Source organism: Gopherus flavomarginatus, chromosome 11, assembly GCF_025201925.1.
Source record: "Gopherus flavomarginatus isolate rGopFla2 chromosome 11, rGopFla2.mat.asm, whole genome shotgun sequence".
In the NCBI taxonomy this organism is placed as follows: Eukaryota; Metazoa; Chordata; order Testudines; family Testudinidae; genus Gopherus; species Gopherus flavomarginatus.
Genome location: NC_066627.1, coordinates 2,375,454 through 2,397,264, shown reverse-complemented (window position 1 = coordinate 2,397,264; position 21,811 = coordinate 2,375,454). Strand labels below are relative to the sequence as shown.

The window sequence follows — 21,811 nt, the reverse complement described above, 5'->3', positions numbered from 1 at the left end:
ATAAGGTGGGTGCAGAACTGGTTTGACAACCATTCCCAGAGGGTAGTTATCAATAGTTCACAGTCAGGCTGGAAGGGCATAATGAGTGGGGTTCCACAGGGATCAGTTCTTTTCAATGTTTTCATAAGCGATTTAGATCATGGCATAGAGAGGACACTTGTTAAATTTTCAGATGGTACCAAGCTGGGAGGGGCAGCAAGTGCTTTGGAGGCTAGGATGAAAGTCTACAAGGATCTGGACAGACTGGAGAAATGGTCTGAAGTGAATAGGATGACATTGAATAAGGACAAATGCCAAGTACTCCACTTAGGAAGGACCAATCAGTTGCACCCATACAGAATGGGCAATGGCTGCCTAGGAAGGAGCACTGCAGAAAGGGATCTGGGGGTCATAGTGGACCACAAGCTAAATATGCGTCAACAGTGTGAGTCTGTTGCAAAAAAAAGCAAAGCAGAAGCAAACATTGTTGTGGGATGTATTAGCAGGAGTGCTGGAAGCAAGACAGAGAAGTAATTCTTCCAGGCTACTCTGTGCTGATTACCACCTGCTAGACTGATACTAGATGCGCCCCATGAACTCCAGCCCTTTCCCCAGAGGCCTCTGGACCCAGTCCCAGGTGACACTGGTGCTAGAAACCGAGTCTCCAGAGATGGTGCAGGTAAATTTCAGTGACTCTCCTGGCCCCCACCTCAGCCTCCTGCAGCTGCACCTGGGAGAGGGTGCCTGGAAAGGGAAACCATAAATGAATCTTATTCCCTGGGGGAGGAGCAAGTGTGAAAATATGCCCCCCCCAGCCTGAACCGAAGGGAGTTAGGTTCCCAACACCCACTGACTTCTTTGGGATCCGGGCTTTTCATTCCTTTACCTCCCCCGCCCCTTGACAGTCTGAGCCTCTGGAACTAATCCAGCAGCAAATCTCCCCACAGGCATTCACAGGCAGGGAGGCCCAGCCAGGGTAGGAAGATCAACAGCAAGAGGGTGAAGGTGGAACTTGTCCTCAGCAGGCAGGACCGGGCAGTTCTGTGTCTGGGGAGAGACCGAGGCCCCTAGTATCAGGGGTTTGTATTTAAGTCCCCGGAGGGAGGAGTTTGCATGCGTGTTTCACAGCGTGGGTATAAAAGATGACAGAGTCTGAACCCTGCATACACACGGGGATCTCTGGCTGCGCTTGAGGCCATGAACTGACTTCGGCAAGGGGGCTGCGACATCTGAAATGGTCTAAGCCATTTATTTGGGTGCCCAAATTCCATTCCAACTCAAGGGGGTTGGGCACCTAACTCTCACTTAGCTTTTTGAAACATCACAGCCACGTTCAACGGAACATTTCTTAGGGCTTGGGAACATTTGGGGAAATTGATGGAACTTTTTCTGTGACTGCAAAGTCTGGAATTTCCAATAGTACCCAAGGGAGTTAGGAACAATCTCCAGTGCACATTTAGTTGGATATAGGCGCCCTTCGATCCTTCTGCAATTCCATGCTCTAAAGAGTTTAGTTATCCAGGCAGGATTTTCAGCCTGGTGAGAAAAACGCCAAGCTTCATTGACTTAAATGGGCTTTGGATCTGGGCCCAGCCTGGAAGAGTTGCATTTGTTGCTTTCAGAACACAGTAACTTTATTAGAACAGGTGGATATTCCCTCTCCCCTTCTGACAGATGTTTTATGAATCAGACCCACTACCTATCAGGTTATCATCCTGCTGACCTTACAGTTATCATCCATTTGGTGAAAAATTCACACCGGCTCATGTCCCGAGATTAAATTTTTTTATTTTACTATTTTCATTTTATATTATTATTATTATTAATTATTATTATTAATTATTATTTTTGTATATTTGAGTTTAAATTACTCTTCTGGTTTCAGTCTGCCAATTATCTTTCACTGTCACAGTAAGAATAAATGTCTTTCTTGTTACTATTTTCGTTAATATTCTGGGCCCACTTTACATTCTTGATCCTTTTCCTTCTCTTCTTTGTCATTTTTCTTGCTGTTTGTTTTCTTCCTAAGATACAACATCCAGAACTATACTAGACATTTTACAAAACAGCTAAAACATTATTCCAGTATCTATCTGGCAATCAAGATACATATTTATGGATACACCCCCCCTTTCCCTCTCTCTTTCTCTCTTGCCATTTGATAACGACTGGATGGATTCACATGTTTAATGGTGAAACGCTTGGAAGTCATATATGTTTAATTAAGCGGGTTGCTTTTTTCCCAGGGGATCTGGAGTGTGTCACTGAATCTCGTGTTTCCTCTTTCTGCAGTATCATGTTGAGAGAAAACATTAAGAAGCTGTCTTTGACCACTCTGTTTTCGTTTTCGCCTGTTCTGCATTTTCTTTCCATTTACAGGGAGTTCAGCTGGGGGAACCTCGTTGCTCTGAGTTAATCTGGCCTCACTGCGCTGCTCAGAATCTGCTTCCCCTTTTTGTCCGGTCCCTGCTCTGCTCTGTGTCACTGTGTATCCCCTGGCGCAGTAATAGGTGCCGCTGTCTCCGGCTTCCATGCCTCTCATTTCCAAATACACCTCGCTTTTAGAGGTGTCCCTGGAGATGGTCAGTCGGGTTTTGAGGGACTCGTGGTAGCGTTTGTCATCATCCCAATACACAAGGCACAACCACTCCAGGCCTTTCCCCGGGGGCTGCCAAACCCAGCTCACTGCATACCCGCTAGATGTGAGAGAGAATCCAGACACGGAGCAGGTCAGTCTCAGGGGCTGTGAGGGCTTCACCTGGGCTGCTCCGGTCTGCAGCAGTGTAACCTGGGAGCGGACACCTGCAAAGAGCACGGAGAAATCTCACTCAGAGAAATGACAGCAGCCGGATCGGTAGAGAGGGGAGCCTGCTCTCTCCTATCGTACTTACATGCTGCAATAACAAAGAGAAGCAGAGAGAGAAGCAAAGTTTTCATCTTCCCTCCTGGAAATCAGCTAGGAACAGGCACGAAGACCCAAAGGGAGTGACACAGATTTGACTTTTGCAGGGACCTGCTGAAATAAAGAACGGAAATATTCTGTTCTTAAGAGGAAGCAAAATATTAATTTGCATACCCCGCCCTCTTATGCAAAGCACGGGTAAATTAATTCTCTCCGTAGTCCTCTTAAATGTGGCACCTGCCTAGTAGTCATCAGTTAATGGCTCATGTGGATGAGACACATTGTTATTGAGGTGTGTCCTAGAAACCAGAAGCAAGTCCACTGCCCCATTGTGCTAGGCGCTGCACAGATACATAGTCAAAGCGAGTCAGTCCCCTGGTAAGGTGCTGCATCTTTAACCCGTATATGAATGTGAGATGCCTGGACACGTGGGTGAGTGAACTGTAGGGACACAACTTACGATTTTTGTTATTACCAGAAATGTCTATTAGGATCATCTAGTCTGTCCTTCAGCATAGCATGCGCCGTGGTGATGCTGACGATGCTACCGAGCGAAGCAGTCCGGTCTGTTAGATTGGTGCATTAGGCCGGGACTCAGGAGACTTGGATTCTGTTCCTGGCTTTGCCCTGGTCTTCTGGGTGACAGTAGGCAGGTCCCGTTTCCTCCTTGTACCTCAGTTTCCCTGTCTGTAATAAATGGGACTAATGATACTTACTTATCCTTAAAAAGAGCTTTTAGATCTGATGAAAAGCAGCTATTACCACTGCTAGGAAGAGAAATGTCCTCAGTGTTTGCCTGAGCACAACTGTAAGGAATGTGCACCCGGTAACCTGCTGTCATTTGTAACTTGCTCTAGACAAATGTGGAGGAGGATCAAAAGTGAAGGGTGAAGAAATTTAGGAAAACGTACTAGAGACCCGAGCACCCAAACAATTCAGTCTGGGACATGCCAATGATCTGGCTCCCAAACCTCTTGTGAGAGAACATTGATCTCATAGACTGATAGACTTTAGGATCAGAAGGGACCAATATGATCATCTAGTTTGACCTCCTGCACAAAGCAGGCCACAGAACCCTACCCATTCACTTCTATAACAAACCCCCAACCTATGTCTGAGTTATTGAAGTCTTCAAAATGTGGTTTGAAGACCTCAAGCTGCAGAGAATCCACCAGCAAGTGACCCATGCCCCACGCTGCAGAGGAAAGCGAAAAACCTCCAGGGCCTCTGCCAATCTGCCCTGGAGGAAAATTCCTTCCCGACCCCAAATATGGCGATCAGCTAAACCCTGAGCATGTGGGCAAGACTCACCAGCCAGCACTCAGGAAAGAATTCTCTGCAGTAACTCAGATCCCATCCCATCTAACATCCCATCACAGACCACTGGGCATACTTACCTGCTGATGATCAAAGATCAATTGCCAAAATTAAGCTATCCCATCATACCATCCCTTCCATAAACTTATCAAGCTTAGTACTAAAGCCAGATATGTCTTTTGCCCCACTACTCCCCTTGGAAGGCTGTTCCAGAACTTCACTCCTCTAATGATTAGAAACCTTCGTATAATTTCAAGTCTAAACTTCCTAGTGTCCAGTTTATACCCATTTGTTCTTGTGTCTACATTGGTACTAAGCTTAAATAATTCCTACCCCCTCCCTAATATTAATCTCTCTGATATATTTATAAAGAGCAAGCATATCCCCCCTCAGCCTTCTTTTGGTTAGGCTAAACAAGCCAAGCTCTTTGAGTCTCCTTTCATAAGGCAGGTTTTCCATTCCTTGGATCATCCTAGTAGCCCGTCTCTGAACCTGTTCCAGTTTGAATTCATCCTTCTTAAACATGGGAAACCAGAACTGCACACAGTATTCCAAGTGAGGTCTCTCCAGCGCCTTATACAAAGGTACTAACACCTCCTTATCTGTGCTGGAAATACCTCACCGGATGCATCCTAAAACTGCATTCGCTTTTTTAACGGCCATATCACATTGGCGGCTCATAGTCATCCTGTGATCTACCAATACTCCAAGGTCCCTCTCCTCTTCTGTTGCTTCCAACTGATGTGTCCCCAATGTATAACTAAAATTCTTATTATTAATCACTAAATGCATGACCTTGCACTTTTCACTATTAAATTTCATCCTATTACTATTAGCCCAGTTTACAAGGTCATCCAGATCTTCCTGTATGATATCCTGGTCCTTCTCTGTGTTAGCAATACCTCCCAGCTTTGTGTCATCTGCAAACTTTATTAGCACATTCCCGCTTTTTGTGCCAAGGTCAGTAATAAAAAGGTTCAATAAGCTTGGTCCCAAAACTGATCCTTGAGGAACTCCACTAGTAATCTCCTTCCAGCCTGACAGTTCACCTTTCAGTACGACCCATTGGAGTCTCCCCTTTAACCAGTTCCTTATCCACCTTTCAATTTTCATATTGATCCCCATCTTTTCCAATTTAACTAATAATTCCCCATGTGGAACCGTGTCAAATGCCTTACTGAAATCGAGGTAAATTAGATCTACTGCATTTCCTTTGTCTAAATAATCTGTCACCTTCTCAAAGAAGGAGATCAGGTTGGTTTGGCACGATCTACCTTTAGTAAAACCATGTTGTAATTTGTCCCAATTGCCATTGACCTCAATGTCCTTAACTACTTTCTCCTTCAAATTTTTTCCCAAGACCTTACATGCTACAGATGTCAAACTAACAGGCCTATAGTTACTCGGATCATCTTTTTTCCCCTTTCTTAAAGATAGAAACTATGTTAGAATTCTCCAGTCATACGGTACAACCCCTGAGTTTACCGATTCATTAAAAATTCTTGCTAATGGGCTTACAATTTCATGCGCCAGTTCCTTTAATATTGTTGGATTAAGATTATCTGGGCCCTCCGATTTTGTCCCATTAAGTTGTTCAAGTTTGGCTTCTACCTCAGATGTGATAATATCCACCTCCATATCCTCATTCCCGTTTGTCATCCTTCCATTATCCCTAGGCTCCTCATTAGCCTTATTAAAGATTGAGGCAAAGTATTTACCATCCTGGTGGTTCTTTAGTTTGTCCGTTTCTCTGTAGCGACAGTGCCCCCTACTGATTAGACACACGACACTTACCATACAAAATATTTTTTCCAGATATGGTTGGAGCATAATTTTTCTTTCTTTCTTTCTTTCTTTCTTTCTTTCTTTCTTTCTTTCTTTCTTTCTTTCTTTCTTTCTTTCTTTCTTTCTACCAGTCATGCAGTAAAGACTTGTTTTATTCGATTATTTCATGGTAAAAAAAAAACAAAAACCGACAGTCGTATACCTCAAATCACGCTGGTTGCTTTTTCCAGGATATGTGGTGTGTTTCACTGAATCTCGCCATTCCTCTTCCTGAGTTCTCCCTGTAGTCCTCATATATAAGACGCTGCACCATGGGTTAATGGATCATGTGGAGGGTGATATGGCTTAGAAATCCAAAGGAAGTGATAACTCTGAGTGCTCGAGAGACGTGACCCAGCATCCTTCAGCATTCTGTAGGAAAGGTGGACTTGGTCCCCCGTGAATAAGGGTGGATGGATTTGATGGCTTTTCCACACCTACTTTTCCATGGTTGCAGGATCCCATGATTCTTGGTCCCATCTAGATCAGCTGGATTTCAGAAATGACATCTGCGGGGGAACTAAAGATTGTTAAAACCCAGGCAGACTCTGAAGAGCTACAAAAGAATATTTGAAAACTGGGTGACTGGGCAACAAAATGGCAGGTGAAATTTAATGTTGATTTCTTCAAAGTAATGCATGTTGGAAAGCACAAATCCCAACTATACATACAGAATGATGAGGTCTGAATTAACTGTTACTCTTCAAGAAAGAGATCTTGGAGTCATTGTGAATAGTTCTCTGAAAACATCCTCTCAATGTGCAGTGGGAGTCAAAAAAGGAACAGAATGCTGGGAATAATTAAGAAAGGGATTGAAAATAGGACAGAAAATATCATGTTGCCTCTATATAAATCCATGGTAAGCCCATATCTTGAATACTGTGTGCAGATGTGATCTCCCTATCTTAAAAAAAATATATTGGAATTGGAAAAGGTTCAGAAAAGGGCAACAAAAATGACTAGGGGTATGGAACAGCTTCTGTATGAGGAGAGATTAATAAAACTGGAACTTTTCAGGTTAGAAAAGAGACGGCTAAGGGGAGATATGTTTGAGGTCTATAAAATCATGACTGGTGTAGAGAAAGTAGATAAGGACATCCTGTTTACTACTTCTCATAACACAAGAATTAGAGTCACCAACTGAAATTAATAGGCAACAGGATTAAAACACACAAAAGGAAGTATTTTTTCACACAACACACAGTCAATCTGTGGAACTCTTTGCCAGAGGATGTTGTAAGGCCAAGACTGTAACAGGGTTAAAAAAAGAACTCGATAAGTTCATGGAGGATTGGTCCATCAATGGCTATTATCCAGGATGGGCAGGAATGGTGTCCCTAGCCTCAATTTGCCAGAAGCTGGGAATGGGCAACAGGGGTTGGATCACTCAATGGTTACCTGTTCTGTTCATTCCCTCTGGGGCACCTGGCACTGGCCACTGTCAGAAAATAGGATACCGGGCTAGATGGACCTTTGGTTTGACCCAGTAGGACCATTCTTATGGAATAAAAGAGAAAATACATGAATGAGAGACAGAGTTATAAAGAGAAATGATTCATTCCCTGCTGAAGGAAAGTCCAATAGAAGATAAAAGTTTGTACGGATTTCATATTTATTTGCAGATATTGTGGAAGACTTTGTGAAGGAGATATCCCTGTATGAATATTGGTGCGTCTAGAATCAGAGCTTTGTATTTCAACAGGGGCAGATTGAGGCAGGGCCATACAGGTCGGTTTGACCCAACTGGGGTTGGGGGGAGAGGTGAAAGTGGCTGACAAGATTTCAGGTTAAAAGAGGGTGCACGCTCAGGGACTTGTCCTCGTTTAACAACAGAAGGAGAAAATACATTCCAGATTTGAAGGACTCTAGGCCCAGTGGGTTCGGGGGGAGGGGGATATAACATAACACCTCCACGGGAGTTAGGTGGCTAACTCAGGAGCTTTTGAAAATACCACTGGATGTCTCTCTTCATCTTTGAGCACCTTCATATATTTGAAAATCTGGTCCATGGTCTTCAACATTATATATAAATGCAAGCATCTTTACTGCAAATGTTTTCCTGAAACTATTATTTTTGTAATTGAAAATGGATACAGGGGAATCCCTTCCCACACAATTTACCGGTGGAACTCCTTGTCACATGATATCATTAGGGCCAAGATTTTTTTTTAATGAATATTACTTTTCTCATTAGATTGTGTCCATCTACAAGCTCAGAAGACAGGCTGTTTCTCCTCTCGTTCACATCCTGTGTGAGGAGTAACTCTACTGGTAGTAATGTGGCTTACTGTGCTTTCACTCTATTACTTTTTATATCTCCTAGTATAACAGGTGTAATGAATAATCGGAGGCACATAGAGGGTTATACTTTTTATAGGAGGTCCTAGATATATTGAATACATATGTTACTGTGGCTTTTTCTTTTGGAGAACGTAGACATATATTTCACCACCTAGAAGGAATACAATTTGTGTGCATGTGTATTTTGAACACAGTTAAGATCCTTATAATATTATTTTAAGAGTAGAATTTCTCCTAATTAAGATGCCCACATCTCTCAAAGAACTCAATGGGAACTGATTTATTGCTGAAGTCACTAATTCGTTCCCCTTCCATTGCAAATTGTAGATGACCAGACATGGGAAAAGGCCACGGAGAATGAGGTCTAGAGTCCCCGTGGTGTTACCAGTGTAACGGTAGCCAGAACCTCACTGTGGTGTGGAAAACCCGCTTCTCCTTTTCCTATCAGTTCTGGCTTTGCTCTGTGTCACTGTGGTCTCTCCCGGAGCAGTAATAGGTGGCGGTGTCTGCAGCTGTCAGCGAGCGGACAGGGAGAACTGTCTGCAGGGAGAACTGGTTCTTGGCAGTGTCTTGTGTGATGGTCACTCGGCTCTGCACAGAGCCAGGGTACTCAGTGTTACACCGGCCAGACCTGTACCATATGCACCCCATCCATTCCGGCCGCTTCCCCGCCGGCTGCCGGAATCAGTCCCAGGTGGCGCTGGTGCTAGAAACCGAGTCTCCGGAGATGGTACAAGTGAGTGTCAGGGACTCCCCGGGTTTCACCGTTCCCGGGCCCGTTTCCCGCAGCTGCACTTGGGAGAGGACACCTGGGAAGGAAACACAGAAATGAATCAGTGAGCCAGGCCCCTGTCCCCTGGGAGCGGGAACATGAGAAAATTAAACACCCTGAGACCACGTCTAAGGGAGTGAGGCACCCCACCGCCACTGAATTGCATTGGGATCCAGGCATCTCATTCCCTTAGGCTGCCTTGAACATCCTCTCTTCTGCAGTCACTGCAGCAAGGAACCCTCCTGATCCCCAACAGACACGTACCTGAAGGGGCCTCCAGCATGAACAGGAAAATCAGCAGCAGGTGCATCTTAAGTGAAGGTTCAAACTGTTCCCAGCAGCCAAGACCGGACAGTTCTGTGTCTGCGGGGGAAACTGAGGCTCCTCCAATCAAGGGTTTGTATTTAAAGTGGAACCCTCCGGACAGGAATTTGCATGGGGGTTTCCCAGACTTTATATAAAAGATGACAGGTGTGAGCTCTGTCTACACATGGAGGAATCTCTCCTTGGAATGCCTCCTACCCCCCCCCCCCGCGACAGTGAGTTCAGCTCAGCGAAATGCGAAACCGCCCAAGGTATTTGGACACCCAATCTCAGGTTAAATAAATTGGATTTGGTCATCTAACACTCTTAAAGGACTTAGAAATTCTTAGTCAAATGTAAGTGCAGGACAGCGCCTTCTTTGGAATGAAGGAATATCTGGAAAAGAGAAATTATACCCCTTCTCCTGTGGTTTGGCTGGGATTTCAAAAGAGCCCCAGGGAATTAAGAACTCAAATGGCATCGAAATTCAGTAGAATCTGGGCCTTTAACCCTCTCGCCTCATCTCTTAAATCCTAACCCGTGTTCGGTAGAGATTTATCATATTGGTAGCAAATGCACTGCATTTGCTGTGCAGTCAGAGATACATTTATAGCGAATAGGGGTTTTATTACAATGCATTGAGTTAAATGAGAGTCTTTCGGCTGATGTTAACCGTGCTCTGGATGAGATTAGTTAGTGTATTTATGTCTCCTGCCCTCGGAAGACAGTAACTGAGAATATCTTCCCCTCCCCGTCATATCGTATCCCCTGTGTTCTCTGCCAGGACTTTCTTGAAGAAATGACCCAGGCTCATATTCTGGATAATATCTGGGTGGTGAATGTTTATTTTTGGCAACTCTTTGCAAGAAAGTATTTTCGAACATAAATTACATTTCTGATCCTTGGTGCCACTTGAGTCACTGTCACTTCCCATTGTCACTTTGTTCTAACACCAGCAACGGAATAATCCTCCTCGATATTTACACTGCTGTCAGTCAGAGCAATTCAGTGGCCTCTGTTCACCTTTGTCTCTGTCCTTGTGAAGTTTCCCATTGTTCGTTTTCTTGCTGTTAATACAGCATCCAACCATGAACTAAGTATTTTGTCAAACATATATGAAGAATCTATCTATCTATCTATCTAGCGCCTGGGGCAGAAAGCCACGGGGCGGGAGGGGCGGGGGGCGCTCTGCCGGTCGCCGCGAGGGCGGCAGGCAGGTTGCCTTCAGCGGCTTGCCTGCGGAGGGTCCGCTGGTCCAGCGGCTTCAGTGGACCTTGCGGGAGGTTCCTGGACCCTCCGCAGGCAAACCGCGGAAGGCTGCCTGCCTGCAGTGCTTGGTGTGGCCAAATGCCTAGAGCCACCCCTGCCCCCCCTGTCATAGCATTCTCTCCCAGTTCTGAACCTTCGAGTTCAGAAAATGAGATACTAACACCTGAATTCTCTAAGCTTAATTACCAGCTTAGATCTGATAGCACTGCCACCACCCAAATTTATAGTGATATGGGGCACTCTGACCTCCCCAACCTTCCCTGGGGATCCCAAGAACCCAGATCCCTTGGGTTCTTAAAACCAGGAGAAATAAGCCATTCCCCCACCTTTCCCCCTCCCAGAATTTCCCTCCCTGGGCTATCCAGAGAGATACTGATCCAACCTCTTAAATTACCATACAGAGAAGCATCTCCCTTCCCTTCCACAAAGAGGCAAACAGATTCAAGGAAAACAGAGAGATTCTACCTCTCCTCTCTCCCATCTCCCCCACCTCCTGGTGAGTTATCCCAATCCCCTGGGATAAAACAAGGGAAACAAGAAAAACATCAATCAGGTTCTCTAAAAAGAAATCTTTTAATAAAAGAAAGGAAAAAGTAAAGAATTATCTCTGTAACTTCAAGATGTAAATATACAGGGTCCCATATCTTACAGACACCAGAAAGAAACTTTCCCCCCAGGACCAATACAAATTAAAATATTCCCAGCAACTACACATATAAAAGTTAACCAGCCAGATCCACAATTGCAAATAGAGTAAAACAGTCAAAAAGCCTAAACCGCTTTTCTAACTTTGTACTTACACAATTGGAACAGAAGATTAGAGAGCCAGTAGGTAGGTGTGGTACTCTCAAAAGCCCCGAGAGAACAAAGCAAAACCCAAAACTACAAACAAAGGCTTCCCTCCCTTGAGATTTGAAAGTATCTTGTTTCCTGATTGGTCCTCTGGTCAGGTGTCCAGTTCGCTGCTTGTAACCCTTTAGGGGTATAAGAGACATTAACCCTTAACAATCTGTTTATGACACCCCCTCACCTCTTTCACTCTTTCTCCCTCCACATACGTCCCATCTATGTATATGTATTGCTCGATCACTCTTTTTAGTCTGGCTTTCCTTCTTTCATAGAATAACATTCATACTTTATAAACTCGGTGCAAAGACAGGTGTTTCTGGTCTGAAGAAGATATTATAGTTACCACGGAGTTTTCCTCCGTTATATTACAGAAGAAAGGAACACACTTGCCCTGTGCACAAGAGATATGCTTGTGGTGAAGTTCCCATGCTATATATATATTATATTTTGTCAGGGTTGCATATAAAAAAAATTAAAACCCTGGGCGTCCTGATTCTAACCCCTCTCAGGCCTGTGCGCTATGCCAGTGTAGACAGCTGTATCATGCCAATCTAACGTGACTACAGGGTCGATCAGATAGAGAAGGAGAACCTCAGCTCTTCCCACCCAAGATCCAGAGCGTTAGTAGCTCTCTGCGTGCACTGTGAAAACCGCTTCCCTGTTTTGTATCGGCCTCTGCTGCACAGCGTCACTGTGCATCCTGGAGTGTGCGTGTGTATCCCCCGGGCACAGTAATAGGTGGCGGTGTCTGCAGCTTCCGCGCGTGCAGCTGCAGGGAGAATTGGCTCTTGGAAGCTCTTGGCTGATGGTCAGTTGGCTCTGCAGAGCTCCGGCCTAGTTCGTAGGCCGGCTGCCGGCTGAATGCCAGATGTTCTGCATCTACTGCAGCCCTGCCCCCCACGCCCGACGCCAGGTCCTGTTCCAGCTCGATCCGGCGGGAGACAGCGAGCTCCCAGACAGGGTGCAGGCAGGGCTGGCGCTTCCATTTAGGAGACCTAGGCCATCGCCTAGGGCACCAGGATTTGGGGGGGCTGCATTTTGCCATCCTTGGCAGCAATTAGGAGGCGGGGGGTCCTTCCGCGCTCTGAGTCTTCGGCAGAAATTCTACGATGAGTCCTTCACTCGCTCCGGGACCCGCTGCGGAACTGCCCCGAAGACCGGGAGCATGGAAGGACCCCCCACTCCCCCACAGAATTGCCGCCAATGACGCGGAGCTCAGAAGGACCCCCGCCTAGAGTGCCAAAAACCCTGGCACCGCTCCTGGATGCAGGTGAGGGTGAGGGGCTCCCCGGACTTAACCGCTCCAGGACCCGACTGCTGCAGCTGCCCCTGGGCCAGGACACCTGGAAGGGAAAACACACGGATCTGTCAGCCAGGCTTTTGTCCCCTGGCAGAGGAGAATGCATGGCAATAAAACACCTGAGGAGTGAGCCTAAGGGAGTTGGGCACCCCGCTGCCACTGAAATCCATTGGGATGTCTGCGCCTCATTCCCTTGGACTGCCTTTAAAGCCCCCGCCTCTAAAATGGTCCCAGCAGTGAAATCTATCAGAGACACTCACACATGGAGGTGTCTGGCATGAAAAAAAAAATAGCAGCAAATTCACAATGTCAGATGTGAGTGTTTCTGGTCAGACAGGAATGGGCAGTTCGGGAGCGGGAGGGTCCCAGATCAGGGGTTTGTGTTTAAACAGGAACCAGGGGCAGGGATTTGCATGCGGGTTTTGCACTGTAGGTAGAAGAATGGCGCTGAGGCTGCTGGGTGAGGCGGTGTTTCTGGTTGGGAGATGCTTCCCCCTCGCAGAAGGATCGGGAATCGCTCGCAGGTTATAGGATATTCTAGATTATTTCTTAGGGTGTTTGTTCAGGGTTTGGCCAATGCTGGTATTCCCTCGCCTTTACTTTACGGTGCACCGCATGTATCTATATTTCCTGATTGTCACCTCTGTTTGTAGAGAGGAATCCAAATCCTGTATTGCTTCATTCTGCTGCACAGACCCTGAGGAAACCGAATTAAATTCTGCCTGGCCAGGAGAAGAGGTTCCCTGGGGATAGCTGAGAAAATGTCTTTTATACCAGAGCAGTCAGAGGGACCAGTACTTATTTCTCCTGCCTCCTTCCCGCCCTAAGCAACTCCCAGCAGGGTCAGCCAATAGATTCCTGGTTCGCCTTCTTTGCACATTTTCCTACCACTGGTTTGCTTGGCATTAATATAGCAGCAGAAAGTGCATTGTGCAATTCATATCACAAATACTATCTACCTATCTATCTATCTATCCCCATCCACCCTTCTATCTATCTATCTATCCGCATCCACCCTTCTATCTATCTATCTATCTATCTATCTATCCCCATCCACCCCTCTATCTATCTATTTATCTATCCCCATCCACCCCTCTATCTATCTATCCCCATCCACCCCTCTATCTATCTATCTATCCCCATCCACCCCTCTATCTAACTATCTATCTATCTATCCCCATCCACCTCTCTATCTATCTATCTATCCCCATCCACCCCTCTATCTATCTATCTATCCCCATCCACCCCTCTATCTATCTATCTAGCCTCATCCACCCCATCTATCTATCTATCTATCTATCCCCATCCACCCCTCTATCTATCTATCTATCTATCTATCCCCATCCACCCCTCTATCTATCTATCTATCTATCCCCATCCACCCCTCTATCTATCTATCCCCATCCACCCCTCTATCTATCTATCCCCATCCACCCCTCTATCTATCTATCTAGCCTCATCCACCCCATCTATCTATCTAGCTATCTATCCCCATCCACCCCTCTATCTATCTATCTATCTATCCCCATCCACCCCTCTATCTATCTATCTATCTATCTATCTATCTATCTATCCCCATCCACCCCTCTATCTATCTATCTATCTATCTATCTATCTATCTATCTATCTATCTATCTATCTATCTATCCCCATCCACCCCTCTATCTATCTATCTATCCCCATCCACCCCTCTATCTATCTATCCCCATCCACCCCTCTATCTATCTATCTAGCCTCATCCACCCCATCTATCTATCTAGCTATCTATCCCCATCCACCCCTCTATCTATCTATCTATCTATCCCCATCCACCCCTCTATCTATCTATCTATCTATCTATCTATCTATCTATCTATCTATCTATCTATCTATCCCCATCCACCCCTCTATCTATCTATCTATCTATCTATCTATCTATCTATCTATCTATCTATCTATCTATCTATCCCCATCCTCCCCTCTATCTATCTATCTAGCCTCATCCACCCCATCTATCTATCTAGCTATCTATCTATCCCCATCCACCCCTCTATCTATCTATCTATCTATCTGTCCAGGCAAGTGGCTAATGAAGTTTTACAGTAACATATGATCATGTCACCTGAACTGGAATCCATCTTTAACCTGGTGGTTTTCCATTTAGAAGGAGAGGTGGGAACCCACAGAGGGACAAAGGATTCCTGCCTTGAGCAAAAGCTAGATAAGGGAGTGAGGCAGAACAAAGTGGGCTGCAGTCACGAGAAATCCCCTAGCTGTCTGAGCTGGAACAAGAACTGAACCGGGAAAGGATTGGGCCCAGACTAGAAGGAGGCTAGTCTGTCAAAAACGTTTATTGGAACATCTCTGAGGGTGAAATTTAACTGCACTGTTTCCTACTGTATTAGGTTTAGTCTGTGTGTTTTATTTTGTTTGGTTATTTATTTTGTTCTGTCTGTTATTACTTGGAATCACTTAAATCCTACTTTTTATATTTAATAAAATCACTTTTGTTTATTAGTAAACCCAGAGTAAGTGATTAATACCTGGAGGGAGCAAATACCTGTGCATATCTCTCTATCGGTGATATAGAGGGTGAGCAATTTATGAGTTTACGCCGTATAATCTTTACATAGGGTAAAATGGATTTATTTGGGGGGTTGAACTCCATTGGGAGCTAGGTGTCTGGGTGTTGGAGACAGGAGCACTTCCTAAGACAGGGGAGGGCAAACTGTTTGGCCCTAGGGCCACACTGGGGTTGCAAAACTATATGGAGGGCCAGATAGGGAAGGCTGTGCCTCCACAAACAGCCCCCTCCCACGTCCCACCCCCTGACTGCCCCCGTCAGAACCTCCTGCCCATACAACCCCCCCTGCTCCTTGTCCCCTAACTGCACCCTTCCGGGACCCTCCCCTTGCACAGTAATACACAGCTGTGTCCTCTGCTTTCAAGCCGGTCATTTGCAGGTAGAAGCCTGCGCTGTCCTTGGAGGCTGTGAAATGCCCCTGAATGGAGGAGGAGTAGTAATTTGTGACTGAAGATTGGCGATAGCGAACCAGCCACTCCAGTCCCTTTCCCGGCTGCTGCCTGACCCAACCCACCCACCGTCGTTAGGATCAAATCCGCTCAAGGCGCATTTCAGCTGAGTGGATTCCTGGGGCTGCTTCACTTCGGGATCGGACTGGGTCAGAACAACCTGCAAACGGGCCCCTGAAGAGGGGGGAGGAAGGAGGAGAGAAAACAGAGAAGGAACCAGTCAAATTTAATACATTCTCCGTCAATACTCGGGAGGCAAAGAAATACATAAAAACGTATTTACAATATAACTACATTTAGGCCAAAATATAACATGTTCCTGCATCTCCAATGTGTTCAGCTGGAGAAAATACCTGCCAAAGCCACTAAAATGAAAAGTAAGTGAAGCCAATGTCTCATTTTCCTGGATGTTGGAAAAGAAAGTTCTCTAAGAGGTTGACTAGTAACTGCACAGACCCAGGGGGCTGCGGATTGTCTCTCCCAGGGCAGCCTGGTCAGAGAGAGGGGCAGATTTAAACAGGAAACCGACACCCCTATTTACATATCCTGTTCCTTATAAAGAGAGACAAACTTCCCTTATGGCCCCGAATCATTTGCACAACGGTTGAGATGGGGGGAGCCAGACTAAATCCTTCCCTATGTTTGTACAGAGCCTAGCACACTGTGGTGGGATCCTGATTCTACTTTGCCTTCGGGGACAAATCTACAGCTGGCCACTCCAAAACTACCACTTTTGTAAGCTAATAGCTATGAGTAAAAAAGAGGAGGGGCTCTGCTCATGGGGGTCTTTGCAGATGAAGGTAGTTGAGGGGGATATTAGGGGGTAAATACGGAGTGCAGGGGAATAAGCCCTGCTGTGAGAGTCTCTGTGAGGTGGGGATGGCAGTGGGAGGACAGGGGGGTAGGGATAAGGTGTCTGTGGGGTGGCAGTGAACAGGTGTGGAGGTGTCAGGCAGAGGTCGGAAACTCGGAAAGTTTTTCCTTTGTATCAGTTTTATAATAAGGGGAATGGGGAAATGTACGGATGAGTCTGTAGGGATGGGGGATACAATCGATTCCAAGAAATCAGGGAGAGCAGTATTTAAAACTGAGTCCTCTGGGTGCTGATTTCTACGGGAATAGGGGTCTGGGCACCTCAGCCAGGGCTAGCTGATATTAGAATATTGTGGCCCTGCTTGAACAAATTCCCAGTAATTGTGGGCGGGGGGCGTTGTTCCTGGGATAGGCTACTAGGCTGCTTTAGAACATCTGAGGCCCCTTGTGGGAGCAGAGTGTTTTAGTAAGGGGTGAATGGAGGGGAAGAGAAGCTCCCTTTCATTAAAAAAATATTATCTGTCTGTGAGGAGTTGTAGCTAATCACTTGGATTCAGTAGTCAATTAACTGAAAGGAATGGGATTAAATAACATCCATGGGTTCCTGGAGTTGTGTCTTTTCTCCCAATTCAGTTTATTGTAGACTAGACAGACCCTGAGAGAGAAATATTTGACTCAGCTCAGACAGTCTTTCAGCCACGATTTGGGGGGTTGGTAGCTCAGCCAGAGGGTAGGGGTCTGTTACAGGAGGAGGTGGGGGAGGTTCTGTGGCCTGTGACATGCAGGAGGTCAGACTAGACAACCAGGATGGTCCGTTCTTACCTAGAAGTCTGTGAGTCTCCCCTCGCTGTGTATCTGTCACTCAGTAATCCGGGGCAGGGTCCTCAGGTCTCTCGGGCTGCTCATCTATAAGTACAGCAGATGGTTGGGGTTGTCCCTGGAGATGGTGCATCAGCCCTTAGCCCGATGGGTGTAATACACACAGCACAGCACCCCCATCAGAAGTCACAGCAGCGACACACTGTAGCCCTACCCTGGAGGCTGAGCACTTGGAGGCTGTTTGTTCTGAATCAATTTGCCGTTCTGCCAACAGCAGGCTTTGTCATCCCGTTACCAGAACGCCTGGGTTCTAGTTCTTCCCGGCTACAGAATCATGCATCTGAGGAAGTGGGTATTCACCCACGAAAGCTCATGCTCCAAAACCTCTGTTAGTCTATAAGGTGCCACAGGATTCTTTGCTGCTTTTCCGGCTACAGAAGGAATCTAGGAATCGGGGGGTTCCCCTGGACGAGGAGAGACAATTGACCAGAGCAGGAAATCGGGATTTAAGACACCAGGGTTCTATTCTCACTCTCAGGAGTTTTGATTTTCAGGTGATCCGAGGTTTAGTTCAGAAGTTCTTGCGAACTGCTTTACAAGGGGTTGGGGGTGGGGTGGGAAGAATGCATTTAGGAAAGTCTTTGATCCTTGATCTCACAACGATTCATTTGAGTTTAATGAACAGGATGTAACCGCTTCTTACGGAAGCCTCCTTCGTTTGAAGGGTCACTTTTAGTCGCAGGGGTACATGCAATGCAACTGTTTGCTGTCAGGGTACACCAGGGTGCACATAAGTGAAAGCAGTTCGGGCAACATCCTACAAACATTCTGTGAAGCCCAAACACGAACCCCATTCTGATGCACTTAACCTCGAACAACCTCTGCTGTGATGGCGCTCGCAGGCGGGCAAAGGAGGCTGGCTCCAGCTATGCACTTGTGAGGCCTCGGGACCTTGGCATGAGCTGGCACTTGCTCTGCCAGCGTCACACTGGGCACCTTCGCTTCCGGACAGGGAGGGGAGAGAAGAATCTCTGACCGGGTCCCTGTGGGGTAAGACAAGCCAAGGAGCAATGTGGGAACCGGTCACATTAACCCCATTGTACATCAGTGAAAGATCCAGATCCACAGGGAGAGCCTGACCGTGGGACCAGGACTCGCCCCTGAATGGGGCTGACGGCAGCAGCGAGGAATGTCTGCGGCGCAGACCCAGTGGGCCTCTGTGAAGCAAAGGGGGAACGTCGCTGGGGAATGAAAGGGTTAAGCCTGGTGGCAGGTGTGAATTTCATTCCCCTGGAAGCGCGTTCTCAGTCCTGTGCCCAAAGCCCTGTTGTTTACGTGGCTGCTGCCCCCACGTGGCGCCCGCGGACTCTGCAGCCTGGGTTCTTGCAGGAGCATCAATAGGTTTGTGTGTCAGTGTGTGTCTCGCACAGTAATAGCGGGCGGTGTCCTCGGGCTTCAGGCCGGTCATTTGCAGATACAGCTCACTCTTGGGATCATCCCTGGAGATGGTGAATCGGCCTTTCACTGAATCGAGGTAATATGTAGGACTCCCATACGTGCTTATATAAGCGACCCATTCTAGTCCCTTGCCAGGAGCCTGGCGGACCCAGCTCATGCCGTAGCTGCTGAAGGTGAAGCCGGAGGCTTTGCAGGAGAGGCGGAGAGAGTCTCCGGGCTTTTTCACATCCCCTCCGGACTCCACCAGCGCCTGGGACCGGGCACCTAGGAATACAGACAGGTCATTAATATCGGTATAAAAACAGCGGGGTAACACAATATTCTGCCAGTTATTCAGAGGAGGAAAATACCTTCCAAAGCTGCTACAGCGCAAATGAACAGAAGCAAAAATCCCATTTTCCCGGGTGCTGGAGGGGAAAGTTCTCAGAGACTGGCTGGTCACTGCACAGACCCAGGGGCTGCGGATTGTGTCTCCGGGTGCAGCCTGGGCAGAGAGAGGCACAGATTTAAACAGGAAACTGTCTCCCGCATTTGCATGTCCCCGCTTTATAAGAGGCACACACTCCTGCTGCCAGTGATCTGAGTGACTCGCCCTAGGGCTCTGGGTGCAGGAGTCAGACTGTCCCGTCCTGTGTGTCTGTGCAGCGCCAGACACAGGGTGCTGGGATCCTCCTGACACTTTCTGACCCCTGGGAGGAATGACCAGCTCCCTGCAGTGACTATATTTCCCCACCGGGGAACTGAGGGCCTGGCTATTGTGAGGTGATATTGGTGCTGGGGGGGACTCAGCTCTGGAGCCCCGTTCTAGGCTCACAGGGGCCATGCAATGTCTGGTCAGGGGGGTCAGTGTCCGGGGAGGGGTCATGTCCCAGGGATCCACTGGGCTAGGCCACCCTCTGGAGAGGGAAGATTCCCTGTGGCGCGGGGAGGGATTGGGGACGGAGGCTCCTTTCCCTTCCCGGCAGTGACCGGCTCCATTGAAATGATCCGTGACACTAGAGACGTGATCTGAGCAAGCCTGGCTCGTGCTTCGGGCCGGGTCTGGGGCCCGCCTGTGAGTGCAGGTGGGAGAAGCTGGGCGGGGGAGGGGGGAGTCTGAGGGCAGAGTTAAGGTTTTGCAGTGGAGCCTCCCTGACATTAGTGGGCAGAGAGCAGCGTTTCTGGGACTCTTTCCTTAGGGAGGAGTCGAGGGAGGATCCAGGCTACAGAGAAGGAAGATGATTCTGTGAGGCTGATATTTATATTCGTCTTTCTGTTCCTGTTCCCAGTCACACGCCACTTTCCATTTACACTGGGGTTGTAAACTCGGTGGGACTGAGGGAGGTTTTATGGTCTGTGTTTGTACCGTGCCTAGGACTATGGGAGCCTAGACTGTAATTAAGAACATAAGAAGGGCCAGACTGGGTCAGACCAAAGGTACATCTAGCCCAGTGTCCTGTCTCCTGACAGTGGCCAGTGCCAGGTGCCCCAGAAGGAATGAACAGAACAGGGAATCACTGAGTGACCCATCCCCTGTGGACCATTCCCAGCTTTTGGGGACACTAGGCCCACAACCAGCACCAAATCTATCACCACTGAGCATCATCATCCAGATCATTTACTTAGTTCATTATTAATAAGCAATAAAGTGTAGAGAGAAGCTTTCTCCTGGTTGTGTTTAAAGAAGTTGCGTGACATGAACTACCTGTTTCTAAACCATCCCAGGATGTAATATTGAGTGATAACAACAAAAACAACAGGAATTTTTCCATTCCCACTTCCATTCAGACAAGTATCAGCATTCAAGCTGAAACACAAATCTCCCTTCCCATTACACTCATGTCCCCTTTCATCCCTGCCAAATAGCCAGGGCCTGAGCAGGGGTCTGGGGCTTGTGAGGAACAGATTGTGAGCTGCTCTGACATCCCAGAGACGCTGGTTGTGATGTCCCTGTGCAACAGAGCAGGGTGACTGTTTTCCTTTCTCCTTTCTCATTTTTTCCTTATTTTAAATGATTGCTGTTTAATTACTTGTATTTGCTTTGAACTGTACGGTGATGATCAGTGGTTCAGGGAAGCATCCAGTGCAGAGAGAGCCCCCCAGAGTGGGGACACCCTCGCCCCTGCCCTGAGTGACTACAATAACGTTGGGGGTTGAGCCCCCGGGAATCCTGGGCCCAGCCTTGTCGGAGTAAGGAGGACTCTGCCCCACAGGAGGTGGAAGGGGAGCCCTGGAGGTCAGGCAGGGCTGTGGGAGCAGGAAGTGGGAGTGAGGACTCAGATCCTTTCACTCGCCCACTCCACAGAGTAGTGTATATGCCAGGGAAGTTCCCCACACTAGTGGGACCATCCCCCACTTACATCTATAATAGAATATCTGGGACCGAGTGAATCCCCGCCACACCCAGTGCGGGACACCCCGTTCCCAGTATCGCCGCCTCCTATGGCTCTAGATCTGACTGACCAGCCGGGTTCAGTTCCCCCATTTCAAAGGGAGGAAATTACTGCCTCCTGTGAGCTCCCAGCGCCGCCTGTCAGCATCCCACCAGCTGGGACTTTCTCTGGTAACTGCCGCGGGAGGTTTTTGTCTGAGCTCAGCCCGGCTTCCCCTCACTGTGCAGGGGGGTGTCTGGCACAGTGATACTGGGCAGTGTCCTCGGCTCGCAGACGGTCAGTTGCAGCTACACCAGGATGCTGGGATTGTCCCTCTGGACTGGCAGGCCTCCCTCAGGCGCTCTGCCGAAAGTCATATGGAGCAGCCCCTGGCCTTGAACTGCATCGCCGTCGTATGTGCTACTCCCCCTGCCCCTGCTGATATGGGAGTCTGGACTCCACCAACCCCTGGGACCGGGCACCTGGGATAAAGACACATTAAGGGGAACAGTCATATCTCGGGCACTAGCACAGTAGTCCTC

The 21,811-nt window shown here is 47.5% G+C and overlaps 1 gene segment (V, D, J or C); it reads right to left on the bottom strand.

The window, feature by feature from the left end:
• Positions 1–9,421, bottom strand: part of LOC127031708 (immunoglobulin heavy variable 4-61-like) — a 121,580-nt gene extending 112,159 nt beyond the window's left edge. Inside the window, 1 exon segment of the V gene segment in view lies at positions 9,360–9,421. Within this exon segment, the coding sequence occupies positions 9,360–9,405 (46 nt within the window).
• Positions 9,422–21,811: the final 12,390 nt, after the last annotated feature.